The sequence below is a fragment of the Quercus robur genome, chromosome 4, assembly GCF_932294415.1.
Source record: "Quercus robur chromosome 4, dhQueRobu3.1, whole genome shotgun sequence".
In the NCBI taxonomy this organism is placed as follows: Eukaryota; Viridiplantae; Streptophyta; class Magnoliopsida; order Fagales; family Fagaceae; genus Quercus; species Quercus robur.
In genome coordinates, this window is record NC_065537.1 from 48,932,297 (window position 1) to 48,943,979 (window position 11,683).

General features: G+C 31.4%; 3 protein-coding genes across 3 annotated transcripts; all 3 read right to left on the reverse strand.

Annotated features, from left to right (window-relative positions):
• Window positions 1-230: 230 nt before the first annotated feature.
• Window positions 231-1,383, reverse strand: LOC126722668 (protein ALP1-like). The gene is made up of 3 exons (XM_050425820.1): window positions 1,258-1,383; window positions 935-1,166; window positions 231-854 (listed from the first exon to the last, which is right to left on the reverse strand). The coding sequence occupies exons 1-3, from the start codon at window positions 1,372-1,374 to the stop codon at window positions 394-396; spliced, it is 810 nt and encodes a 269-aa protein (XP_050281777.1). The 5' UTR covers window positions 1,375-1,383; the 3' UTR covers window positions 231-393.
• A 962-nt stretch (window positions 1,384-2,345) lies between these two features.
• Window positions 2,346-3,392, reverse strand: LOC126722091 (L10-interacting MYB domain-containing protein-like). Its single transcript, XM_050425241.1, has 2 exons — window positions 3,042-3,392; window positions 2,346-2,950 (listed from the first exon to the last, which is right to left on the reverse strand). The coding sequence occupies exons 1-2, from the start codon at window positions 3,390-3,392 to the stop codon at window positions 2,567-2,569; spliced, it is 735 nt and encodes a 244-aa protein (XP_050281198.1). The 3' UTR covers window positions 2,346-2,566.
• A 2,976-nt stretch (window positions 3,393-6,368) lies between these two features.
• Window positions 6,369-10,766, reverse strand: LOC126722092 (uncharacterized). The gene is made up of 3 exons (XM_050425242.1): window positions 10,757-10,766; window positions 10,167-10,496; window positions 6,369-6,670 (listed from the first exon to the last, which is right to left on the reverse strand). Exons 1-3 carry the CDS (start codon window positions 10,764-10,766, stop codon window positions 6,369-6,371), a joined length of 642 nt encoding a protein of 213 aa, XP_050281199.1.
• Between the last annotated feature and the right edge of the window lie 917 nt (window positions 10,767-11,683).

Below are 11,683 nucleotides of genomic sequence, written 5' to 3' on the forward strand. Positions count from 1 at the left end.
ACTGTTAAAAGTGGCTTTTTGAGGGATAAATGACCAAAAAGGACAATGTATATAAAAGAGATATTTCAAACTTTTGTTTTTTTGTTTTTGTTTTTTTTTTTTTTTTTTTTTTTGGATGTGAATTTATTTCATACTTATTATAAATCATCTATTTAAATTGTAAATAATTTCCATCAACATGAAGCACAAAATAAAAATGTAAAAAGATGATAAAATATACACCAATAATCTAAGTTTAAATTGTACTACATAAAAATGTAAAAACATATAAAATACATATCAATAATCTAAGTTTAAATTGTACAACACAAAAATGTAAAAAAGTTGATAAAATACATACCAATAACCCAAGTTTAAATTGTACTACAGGATATTATAAAAAAAAGACAACTACTAATTATTATCCCCCCAAATGGAATTAGCAATGGAATCACGAAGAACCACCATCGCAGGGTCTGTTAAAGATCCTAAATTCTGCTCATAACTGCTATCTGCTTCACTATTATTTTCTCTTCTAGAAATTGAATCTCGATTGGCATTTATGAAGCCCCTATCATCCCTATCATTTAGTCTAACAAAATTATGAAGAGCCATAGTAGCAGATACAATAAGCATTTGGATATGGAATGGAAAAGATGGCATGTTTCTGATAATTCTCCATTTATTCTTCCACACACCAAAAGTGCGCTCAATCGTACATCGAAGAGATGAGTGAGCATGATTAAATTTTTCATGTCTAGTTCTAGGGCTTCCACCTCTCCTTCGAAAGTCTTGAAGATGGTATGATATCCCTTTGTATGGTGCCAAATAACCTTTCATCATTGGGTATCCAGAATCAACTACATAATATTTCCCTAGAAAAAAAAATTCAATTGTTTTAACACACTCATATAATATGTAATTATAATGAACAATTGATTAACCAATTACAAACCTGGTGGTGGGTGCGGAAAGTTGTTACTCTGTTTACGAATAGTATCAAGAAAAATGTGAGTGTCGTGTGCTGCACCTTCCCATCCAGGCAAAACAAATGTGAATAACATATCAAAATCACATGCAGCCATCACATTTTGGGTTGGATATCCCTTTCTTCCAAAGTATGGAATGGACTTCTCAGTAGGTACAACCGCTGTCACATGTGTGCCATCAATCGCACCGATGCAATCCTAATAAAAACATTAATAGTTTTCAGTTCCACATGCATTGTATTATCTTATAGACAATAACACTTATTCAAATATACAATAGTACACATACTTTGAAATGTGGCCAATAAATTGGATGGTCTTGTATTTTGGTTGGAACTTCACTAAAAGTTGGATCCGAAGGCTTTACATATGCAGCTGCAAAGCGAGCACCCAACAGAGTGATCATCTTCTCAAAATGTCTATTTATGGTTTCACCCGAATGTTGAAATATTTCTTGAACCATTCGGTTACATGTTCCATGACCAAGTATCATTAAACAGATTGCCACTGACTCTTCTAATGTTATATTCCTTGAATGTTGAAGTCCAAAGTCACGTTCTAAAACTTGACACAAATTAAGAAACACCTCCTTTTTCATTCTAAACATGTTGTAACACAATTTCTCATTACCTTCCATACAACGTCTCACCCAAACCCACCTTGTTTGTTCAGAATCATAACAAGGAGTCTTATTAATGTACTTATTGAAATATGTCACAACTGCTTCGCAGGTAACTGCCACAAGCTGGTAAAACTCATCAGAATCGTCGTTACTATCATCATCATCAGAATCACTGTCACTGTCATCATCACTATCACTACTCTCATCATCATCATCATTGTTATCATCATCATCATCATCATCATCATTGTTATCATCATTGTTATCACCATCATCATCATCATTGTTATCACCATCATTATTATTGTCAGCATTATTATAATCACTAGCATCATGATAATCACAATAATTTCTGTAATCCCCATCCATTAATAGTTCCATAAAATTGCCACTCTCATAAGTACCATTATAATCATCCATATTGGTTTAGGCTACACAACAAAGTAACAAATAATCAACCATTGCTCATTAATAATATAAATCAACATAGTAATCAACAAAGTATTACATAACTTTGTAATCAACATATATTAACAAAGTAATCAACATATATTAATCCAAAGCTAATACTAAATATTACATAACTTACTTTAAAGTTAATACAACAAAAAGCTAATATTAGTCGAAATGTGTTTACATTACACATATATTAGTCCAAAGCTAATACTAAATATCACATAACATTGTTTAAAGTTGATGCAACATAGTTAATACAACATAAAGCTAATATTAGTCATAAGCTAATATTAGTCCTAAGCTAATATAGAGTATCACATAAGGTTGGTCACTTCTTTTGCTTCAAAGAAATCAATTCTTGTAGGTACGCCAACTGTAACTCTGGCTCCTTGAAAGTTAGAAACATATCCCTATGTATCTTTTTTAGTAATGCTAAGGAAGCTTGAACCACAAACCTACTATCCACTCCAGGAAGTGCTCTCACAATCGCCATGACATTATCAACTGAACTTGGTGACTCTTAAGAAGTACCTTCAGACTTATTCTTACATACAGTTATTAATTCACTAATATGATTGTCTAACATTGCAGCTCCTCCTATCTTCTTCTTTTTCTTCTGTGAGGGTATTGATTCACTAGTTCGCTTAAGTCCTGAACTACGTGATTGACTAGTATGTCCTTGTTGCAAACTATCAATGTCTAAACTCATGTCACATTGATTATCTTTAAATTCGGAGCTACCATCCGAATCACCAGCACCCTCTTGTGGCATTGTTGGAGGGAGTGTATTTGAAGAAGGGGTCCATGCAGCTTCTCCAGTTGCTGCAACATCCCTAAACATTATATCAAGTTGTTCTGGATTCTGTAGACCTTTCTCTCGAAATTTTTTAGCTTTGGGTAATTCCTACAAAATGTAAAAGTGCTTTCACTCAGATAACAACAATATAAAAAAACTATTTCCAACTAACTACATATTAATAAAATACTCAACTCACCTTCAACTTTCGGTCCCACCAATCATCAGGAGCAAGAATTGTTCCCTTCGCTGTATCCCAACCTAAACCTGTGTCATGCATCCTCAATTTTTCCCACAATCTCCAATCACCTTTTAACACATCCCACCTACTTTTTAATTGCTCCCTATCATAATTTTGACCGGTTTGATCACAAAATTTGGTCACTATATTGGTCCAACCTAGGGTACTAAAGGCAGCACCTTTATTCCTATTCCCAAGTTGAATCTGTTCCACACAAAGATTACAAAAAGTAGTGGTCCAGCTTGAATTATTATCCCATAATGCTCTAGCCTTTTTTGCCTCGAGGTTGGAAGTTGTGTTTTTACCCATCTATAAAGTTAACCAATGAGGTTGAAGCATATTAGCAAAACTATAAATTTTTTATTAAGATCAAAACAAATAGGTACAAGGACTAGCAGGTTCAATACAAAGAAAACCACAAACTAGCAGGTGCAACCTCAAATATACACTAAAAGATGAAATGTCACTTCATTTGGAAAAAACCACAAACTAGCAATTTATAATGTTCTCAGGCAGTGTTTGATGCGACATGATAGAGGTTGGATTGGACAAAACTATTCATATCTATCAATTTTGCATGACCAATTGGATTGGATACTGATGGGAAATCAAGGCATCTTAACTTAGTTACATTCAATCCATTTTTACAAAACAAAAGCTCCAATTAATGGAAGAACAATTCTTATAGAATTAACATATATGGCTGGTTATATTGGGCAGTCTAATACCTATTGAATTACTGGCATTTTTTTTTGGGGATGCTGCCGGTAATTTTTAGCGCCCTGATCATGAGGTAGGATTTATGCATAAATTGATGCATGCAAATAGAGGAATGTTAAGTGCAGGGTGAACAAATGAACACATATGGGTATTGTTCAAATGTAACGTGCATTATGTGAGCATATGAGGTAAGTCTCTGGTTTATTGACTGCATTCACTTGTGAGTTGTTATGGATGCATATGGCTTGGGTTTGCAATCAGCAAACCCATTTTTGATGCTCTCTCTCTCTGTCACAGATACCTTCCAAAACAGTTGATAAGTTCTTTGAGAAACTCAATTTTTTAGCTTACTAATTGATCTTATTTCTAAACTATTAATTACATAGCTGAATTCCAGGTCCAGTTCTTAATTTAAGGTTAAAAGATCATCTGAATAAAAACTCTGCTATGCAACAAAACAAACAACAAGAATCCTTTAGGTAATAAACACCAAAAGGGTGAGCCCAGAAAGAAATAAAATAACATAAAACAATTACATGTTATTTCTAGAACCCATGTATTCACAAGTTAGTGTGGTGTATTAAGAATAGGAATATCAGCAAAACATGAAAACATCATTAAGCCACTGCCAATCTCAGATCCAATTAAAAACATTCCAACAACAACGAGAAAAAAAAAAAAGCAACAAAATCGATAGCAAAACCACTAAACAAGCCAAAATTCAAAAGTGAGTTCACCGACCACAACCACCCCAAATAACATTGAAATGTAGACAAAAACTAAACTAGACATACATAACATAACACAACATAACCCAGCCCCAAAACAGAGTAAAATTGTAAATAAATTCAAACCCAGCATGCGTTTTTCAAAAGTCATTCGGTTCTTGACGTTAGGCGATCTCAAACTCACATGAATGTCCGATTTTCTCACATTTTTCACTCAAAAAAAACTAAATAAATCTTATAAGCGTTACCTCTCCCGTTTGGTTCTCGAGAAAACCAACAAAGCCTAAATACAGAGACACCAACAGAGACACCAACAAAGCCTAAATACATTTCAATTCGATGAATCAAGAACCTTCTAGAACCCGAAAATAGAAAACAAACTCGTAAACCCGAAAAAAGGGTAAGACAGAAATAAAGTGATAAGGATAAGAGTTTGGATCTGTGACAGAGAGAGAGAGCATCAAACTAACACTTCATTATATATTCCAATCAGCAAAAACAAATAACAAAACAAGTAAAGGAACAATACCCATTCATAGCAAGATCCGAAATTTTTTTTCCCACACTCGGTAAAAAAAAAAAAAAAAACAGATCAGTGTTGGTACCTGTTTTTTCGTAGCAGATTAGTGTTTTTGTACCTGAGAAATCAAAACCCACACACCAAAAGTGAGAAATCAACCAAAGAACAGAGAAATCAAACCCAGATCCATGAGAAATCAAACAAAGAACAGAGAAATCAAAACCAAAAAAACCCAAATCAGACCCATGAGAATCAACCCCGGTTCGGTCCAAATCAAAACAACCCATACCCATGACAAATCAACCCAAAGAAAGACTTACGGAGAGGAAGAACCAGAAAGACTTACGGAGAGGAAGAACCAGAAAGAAAGAAAGAAAGAAGAAGAAGAGGAAGACGAAGCGGAAGAAGAAAAAGGAAGACAAAAAGAAAAAAGACAGAGAGTAGAGAGACTTACGAAGGCAGAGCAAGGCAGAATCAGAGATGGGAGGCGTCAAAAATGCGAAGGGAGAGCAGAGATCAGAGATGAGGGGCGAATGTGAGTGTGGGTATTTCGGTCTTTCAACGTGCTGCAACGGTAATAATCAAAACGCGCTATGCGCGTTTTGATTTATGGACAGCTGATGGTCCATAAACCAAGCGCGTTTTCTCTTCAGTATTTGTAAAAGTTGAAAACGCAACTTTTATAAAAAAGTTGCGTTTTCAACTTTACCAAACGCAGAACGTGGCTGGGCTTTTTTGAAAACGCCCGTTTTGGGCTAAAAGTGGAACCAAACGGGCCACTAATTGAAAGGGAATCATAAATGATATTTCAAAGCATAGAAATAACCAGTGATTGTCAAAATAATAATAGAATAAAACAAAGTTCCTTAACTCACTTGGATTCTAAACCGTTACTCTTTTTTCTCCTCTCTCAGGATGATTAGGAATCAAGTTGGTTAGTTTTGAAAAATTTTGGACTTGATAGGTATTGTCCCAAACTTTTTTTTTTTGAAAACGGTATTGTCCCAAACTTAAAAGGTGTTAACTATATTTTACCCAAATAATAATTATAACAAGTGTATAGTCAATTCTAATTAAATTTCTTACCATCTTCTAAAAAAAAAAAAAAAAAAGTTCTTACCAAAAGCTTTGGAATAAATGCATCGATTAACAAACGTAGCACCATTGCGGTCTTTTCCTGGACTTTGAATTTTCAGATCAGTTTTAGAAAGGAGATATTGAGCCATAGCTATTGAATTGGAGTTATGCGTAAGGGCCATCACGACTGGAATGAGTGCATGTGGTCCATTCGCAATGCCAAGTAAGTTCGGACACCTATCAACTATATATGCATTTCGCCATCTCGGTGGTTCCAACAAGAGCACAAAAACCAAGAAACGTATTACCATCTTTATCTTTTATTTCTAATAATTTGTCTGTCGGCAACATGTTCACCAACTCCTTCACAATACTCTGATGTCCAGCAAGGATAGCAATGTGTAAAGCCGTACTTCCTGTATTTGCGATTATTTCACTCTGTGCCTCCGGACAGGAGTCAATGAACCGATTAACAGCGGACAAATTACCATTACGGAGAAACTGCCTAAATGATAGATACTTACGGAGTTCACTCCTTACCCCTGCCAAGTTTTTCAATACTTTAAAAATTAAAAGATTTAGAGTATCTAATAGTAATTACAAAATTTTTGATCTATATTTCAACTTATACCTCTTGGAATTTTCAATAATTTTCAATAAAGATATCCACAGTTTAAACTATCAAATTATAAAAAACAGAAAAGATACACTAAAAGAATAATCTTATTTGCACAAGGGTTATACACTAAACTCCACCCAAAACACATATAGTGCAAAGTATAAGTAAGTGAAGATATTATTTATTTATATACCTTTTGAAGATTTTTATAGTAAGAGCATCAGTATTGAAGAATGCTACTCTATCCTATTTTACCATCCCAAAAAACTATTTTATCAATTATACCATACCATTTTACAATACACCCTACATCCAAAAACTCTATTATTTTACTTTTTCATTAAAATATTATTTTTTAATCTTTCTTTATTATTTCTTTCACATCATCACTTTTTTTTTTCAGCTAAAGGGTGAAATAATATATATATATATATATATATTTTTTTTTTTAGCATAATGCTATAGTACAATTCTAAGTTTAGAATTGTACTGTAGCACTATTGCAAAAAGTTTTGCAATAGTGAGGTATACAATTTTTTGATGCAAATGTTTTTTAGTTATGAAATGTCAAAAAGGCCTTAGATATGGCATTAGCATTCTTCAATGCTAATGCTCTAAGGGTTGGAAGAGGGGGCGGTGAACTTTGGATATCTTTATTAGAAATATTAGGAGATGTCAATCAAGTTACAAAACTCTTGACATGAAAATATAGTGACATAGCTATCATTTTGTGAAGAGAAAATTACACTTTATCCCTAGAGTGAGAAAATTACACTTTATTAAGAAGAGAGTGAGAAAGGCTTCTTGATATTATCTCTAGAGTCACCCCAATATCATGGTTCCAAATTGGTACGGATTATTAATGGTATTATATTTTCTCCCAAACTATTATAAACGACATGGACTCAAATTATGCCAACACTAAAAAAAAAAAAAAAAAAATTTAATTAATTAATATCTTAATTTGATGATAAAGAGTGATCATTAAGAATGGATAACATAGATTCAAATTCTATCATATTCATTAAAAATGAAAATCTACCTAGAATAACTCATAACTATAATTATCATCTTTCCATTTTATTTCATGGTGATTAAAGATGAATACAAATCCTATGTACCAATTTTTGTGTACCACTCTATGTTCTACCAATCACAACTTGTCATGTATTGATTTTATTTTTCTTATAAAATAACTGGAGTTGAAAATGGAAAAAAAATTATACATGTAACAAGTTATAATTGGTGGAACATAGAATGATATATACACAAAAAAAAGTACAGAGGATTTTTATTCATCAAAGATCAATAGTTATGTTCCTATCAAAAAAAAAAAAAGTCATGTCATTGATTATAGAATTTAGATGGTGTAACTTTAAAGAATGTTACATCACTCATTATTTTTCAATTGAATGCGAATTTAGATGAATCTGTTGTTAGATTATACTATCTTCCTATATTCTCTATCATTGCAAGATTTTGTGGTGATCAAACATTAATTGTTTAAATTTAAGTTTTTATAGTTTAAAACAATGCACACATAATTTTGCCAAAATCAGATAAAAATGATTTTATTAATAAATTAAAATTTTAAACATTGTGAGTTATATCTTTATCTTCATAAATTTGCAGTCTATATATAAGTTTGTCGTTGTCCTGCGGATTAAGCTTATTTTAGAATGTTTGATCACGTTCATTTTCTAGAGACGGAAGAGAGATAGCTACTATTTTGTACAAGAAGAAATTAAAAGAGAGATAGCTACCTCTTGATTTGCCAAATTCTGCCAAGGTATTCCAAGCGCAGTTCTTGTACTTTTCTTAAAGCTAAAAAATGCATCCGACGATTCCCAGATCAAATATAAAGCTTTGGCATTCTTCTTGCTCCAATCATCTTCGGGTTCGGTGGCTGCTTCAACAATGTTCCAGAGTCTTTGCTACTTCAAATAATCTTCCATCCGGACGCTCCAAGCCACGTAATCATATTCCTCAGGAACTAAAAGTAAAAGAACAGCAATTATATCTATATATTCTTTTTTTGGTAGAAGCAATTAGATATATTATGTACATACGAAACTTTTGCTATCTATCTTTTGCAAGATACTTAAAAATAAAAAATAAACCCTTAAAACACCCACATAAATATACAAACATGCATAAGCGCATGTGCAAATATTAGAAAAAATATCTCTTAATTTTTAATATTAGAATAGGTCATAACTTGTAAACATATTGGATTACTTATATTATTAGTTGGGATGAAGAGAATTGAATCCTGAATGTTTTCATTAAAAACACTAAAAAATACTAGTTAAACTGCAAAATTTTGTATTACATAACTTATAAATATATTGCAAACAATTTTGTTTGATACATAATGTTGGAGAGAACTTATTATTTTATTAAATCCTAATGAGCATATAAATGTAAAAAATATCAATACTATTTTATTGTAACATTAAATCTGACCAATTCAGTTATTCCTTTGATCATTAACTATAATTAATTTAATATTTTAGTTCTCAATCAAATATGGACAAGCAATTAAAAATTTAAATGAAGATAAAATATTTATACAATTCTATACGTCCATTCATCAAACTTGATAAGTGAATTAATTAAAAAAAAAAAAGTCTGGTTAACGGATGCTTTTAGAACATTCGTTCAGGAATCATTTTAGTAAATTTTAATATCATTTTTTATAGAAAATATAAAAAAGTTGTCAAAAAAAATTAAGAGAAATGCTATGATTACAACATTTTCACAATACTTTTACAACAAATCTTAAGTGGTAATTTATTACTAATTCTAATATGAATTTACTATTGAAATTATTTTTTTTACCTGCTAGTAACTGTTAGTAACAATTTGCCATGTAAAATTTGTTGTGAAAATTTTGTAAAATTATTGTGGATATATCATTTCTCTTAAATTAATAACTTTTTTTTCCATAAAAAATTTCTAAAAAAAGTTTCTAAACTAATACTTCAAAGAGATCCGTTAACTTTTTCTATAAAAAAATTCCAATAAAATTAATTAAGTCATTATAACCAATACTACTTATTCAAAATTAAGAAGGTACCCTAGAAAAAAAAAAGTAGGTACCCTAGAAAATATAGTTAGTGTAATTTGGAGGGTGTGTATATATATAATTGAGGTTTTATTGTTTGGTTTGTAATAACTACAGTTGTTTTGCTTGGTTTAGATCTGGTTGGTCAAGGGTGAGCTAGCTGCCAAGTTTTAACAACAGCGATGCGCCTTTGAGTTTTCTTTCTTTCTTTCTTTTTTATAAAAGGTTTACTTTCTTTCTTGACATATATATATATATATATATATATATATATATATATAGACTACATATCCAACCTTAAAATTGTTTGACTATGAGATGTGCATTTTTTTAGAGAGAGATCTAGAAATACCTATGTAATCACTTTTGTGGAATTCACATATTTTTGCCAAAGTATTCCAAGTAACTTTGGCCGAAGTAATCCCCCAAATCACGAAACGTAAGCAGAATCCGCATGAAAACAAGGTCACTGCTAAAGCCATGGCATTCTTCTCGGACCAAGCCTCAAAAATGGCTTCATCATTTTCCACAATGTCCAAGAGCTGTTGATTCATCAAATAGGTTTTCACTTGAAGACTCCAATCCCTATAATTGTCTACGTCATCAAGACGCCTAATAACAGCTGGAATCGACTCAAGACGTTCAATAATAGCTGCAATCCACTTTTTATCTGTGAGAATATCTATACAGCATTGATAAAAGGAAGATTCGTTCTGTATCAATGATAGTGGTTTTATTGAGTTCCCTATGTTACTTGCAGACTACTAACTAATGTAATGTTTAATAATCATTTGCTACTTTTTAATTTTTCCTAATGAATAAATTATTTTTTGGAAAGAAAAAAAAAATACTAGGATTTGGAGCGTAATATACAAGTACAAACATTTGTCCTAAATCCGACAAACTTAAAAAACTTAAAAAACACACATAAGTATAGCATACGTGCATGCATATACATTAAAAGAAATATATCTTTTTTTTTTTTTTTTTTTTTTGGAGCGAATATATATCTTGTTTTTTAATAATAGAATTAGAATAGGTTTTAACATGTGAACATATTGCATGACTTATATGAATAGTTGGGGATAGGGGGAATTGAACTCTGAATGTCTTCATTAGAAGCATCTAAAGGTATTAGTTGAGCTGCAATACTCTTAGCATTGCATAACTTATAGCAATTTTTTTTTTTTTTATACAAGATAGAAATTCTACTCTATCTTAATTTAGTATTTTGATTCTTAATCAAATATGGACAAGGAATTAAAAAAATTAAATATATAAAAAAATATTCGTGCAATTCTATATTACCATATATAAATCAAACTTATAACTCATAAGTTTTTTTTTTTTTTTTTTTTTTTTTTTTTTAAAGTAGTGTCAACCTATAACGTCCATTCATGATAATAATTTTTTATCATCAGATCAAAATACCAATCGGTTTTTAATGTAGGCAGAGATTGAACCCAAAATCTCTTATTCAACCATTAAAGACTTTACTAATTGAGCTAACTAGAGTCCACATAACTCATAAGTTAAGTGAATATAAAAAATGCAAATAGGATTAATTAAGTCATTAAAGGAAGTACTATTGATTCAAAGTTAAGTGGGTAACGTAGAAAGTAATTTTCATTACAAACCCAAAGTCAGATTTGATGTTATAATAAACGAGAGAGAGAGAGAGAGAGAGAGAGAGAGTTAATGTAATTGGTTGGTGTTGGTGTGTATATATGGTTGAGGTTCTGTTTGAATTTTTTTTTTTAGATAAAGGTTTTATTGTTTGATAAGTTGGTAATAACCAATAACAACAGTTGTTTTGGTTGGTTTAGACCTCTAGTTGGTCGTGGTGTGTACTAACTTCCAGGTGTAACT

Coding starts and splice junctions, on each gene's coding strand:
- LOC126722092 (XM_050425242.1), bottom strand. Junction 6,671..10,166: donor CCACAAAAGTGATTACATAG/GTATTTCTAGAT, acceptor AAAACTTGGCAG/GGGTAAGGAGTGAACTCCGT.
- LOC126722668 (XM_050425820.1), bottom strand. CDS start 1,374: ATGATCACTCTGTTGGGTGCTCGCTTTGCAGCTGCATATGTAAAGCCT. Junction 1,167..1,257: donor TTTATTGGCCACATTTCAAA/GTATGTGTACTA, acceptor TGTTTTTATTAG/GATTGCATCGGTGCGATTGA. Junction 855..934: donor CTTTCCGCACCCACCACCAG/GTTTGTAATTGG, acceptor TTTTTTTTCTAG/GGAAATATTATGTAGTTGAT.
- LOC126722091 (XM_050425241.1), bottom strand. CDS start 3,392: ATGGGTAAAAACACAACTTCCAACCTCGAGGCAAAAAAGGCTAGAGCA. Junction 2,951..3,041: donor GGTGGGACCGAAAGTTGAAG/GTGAGTTGAGTA, acceptor TACATTTTGTAG/GAATTACCCAAAGCTAAAAA.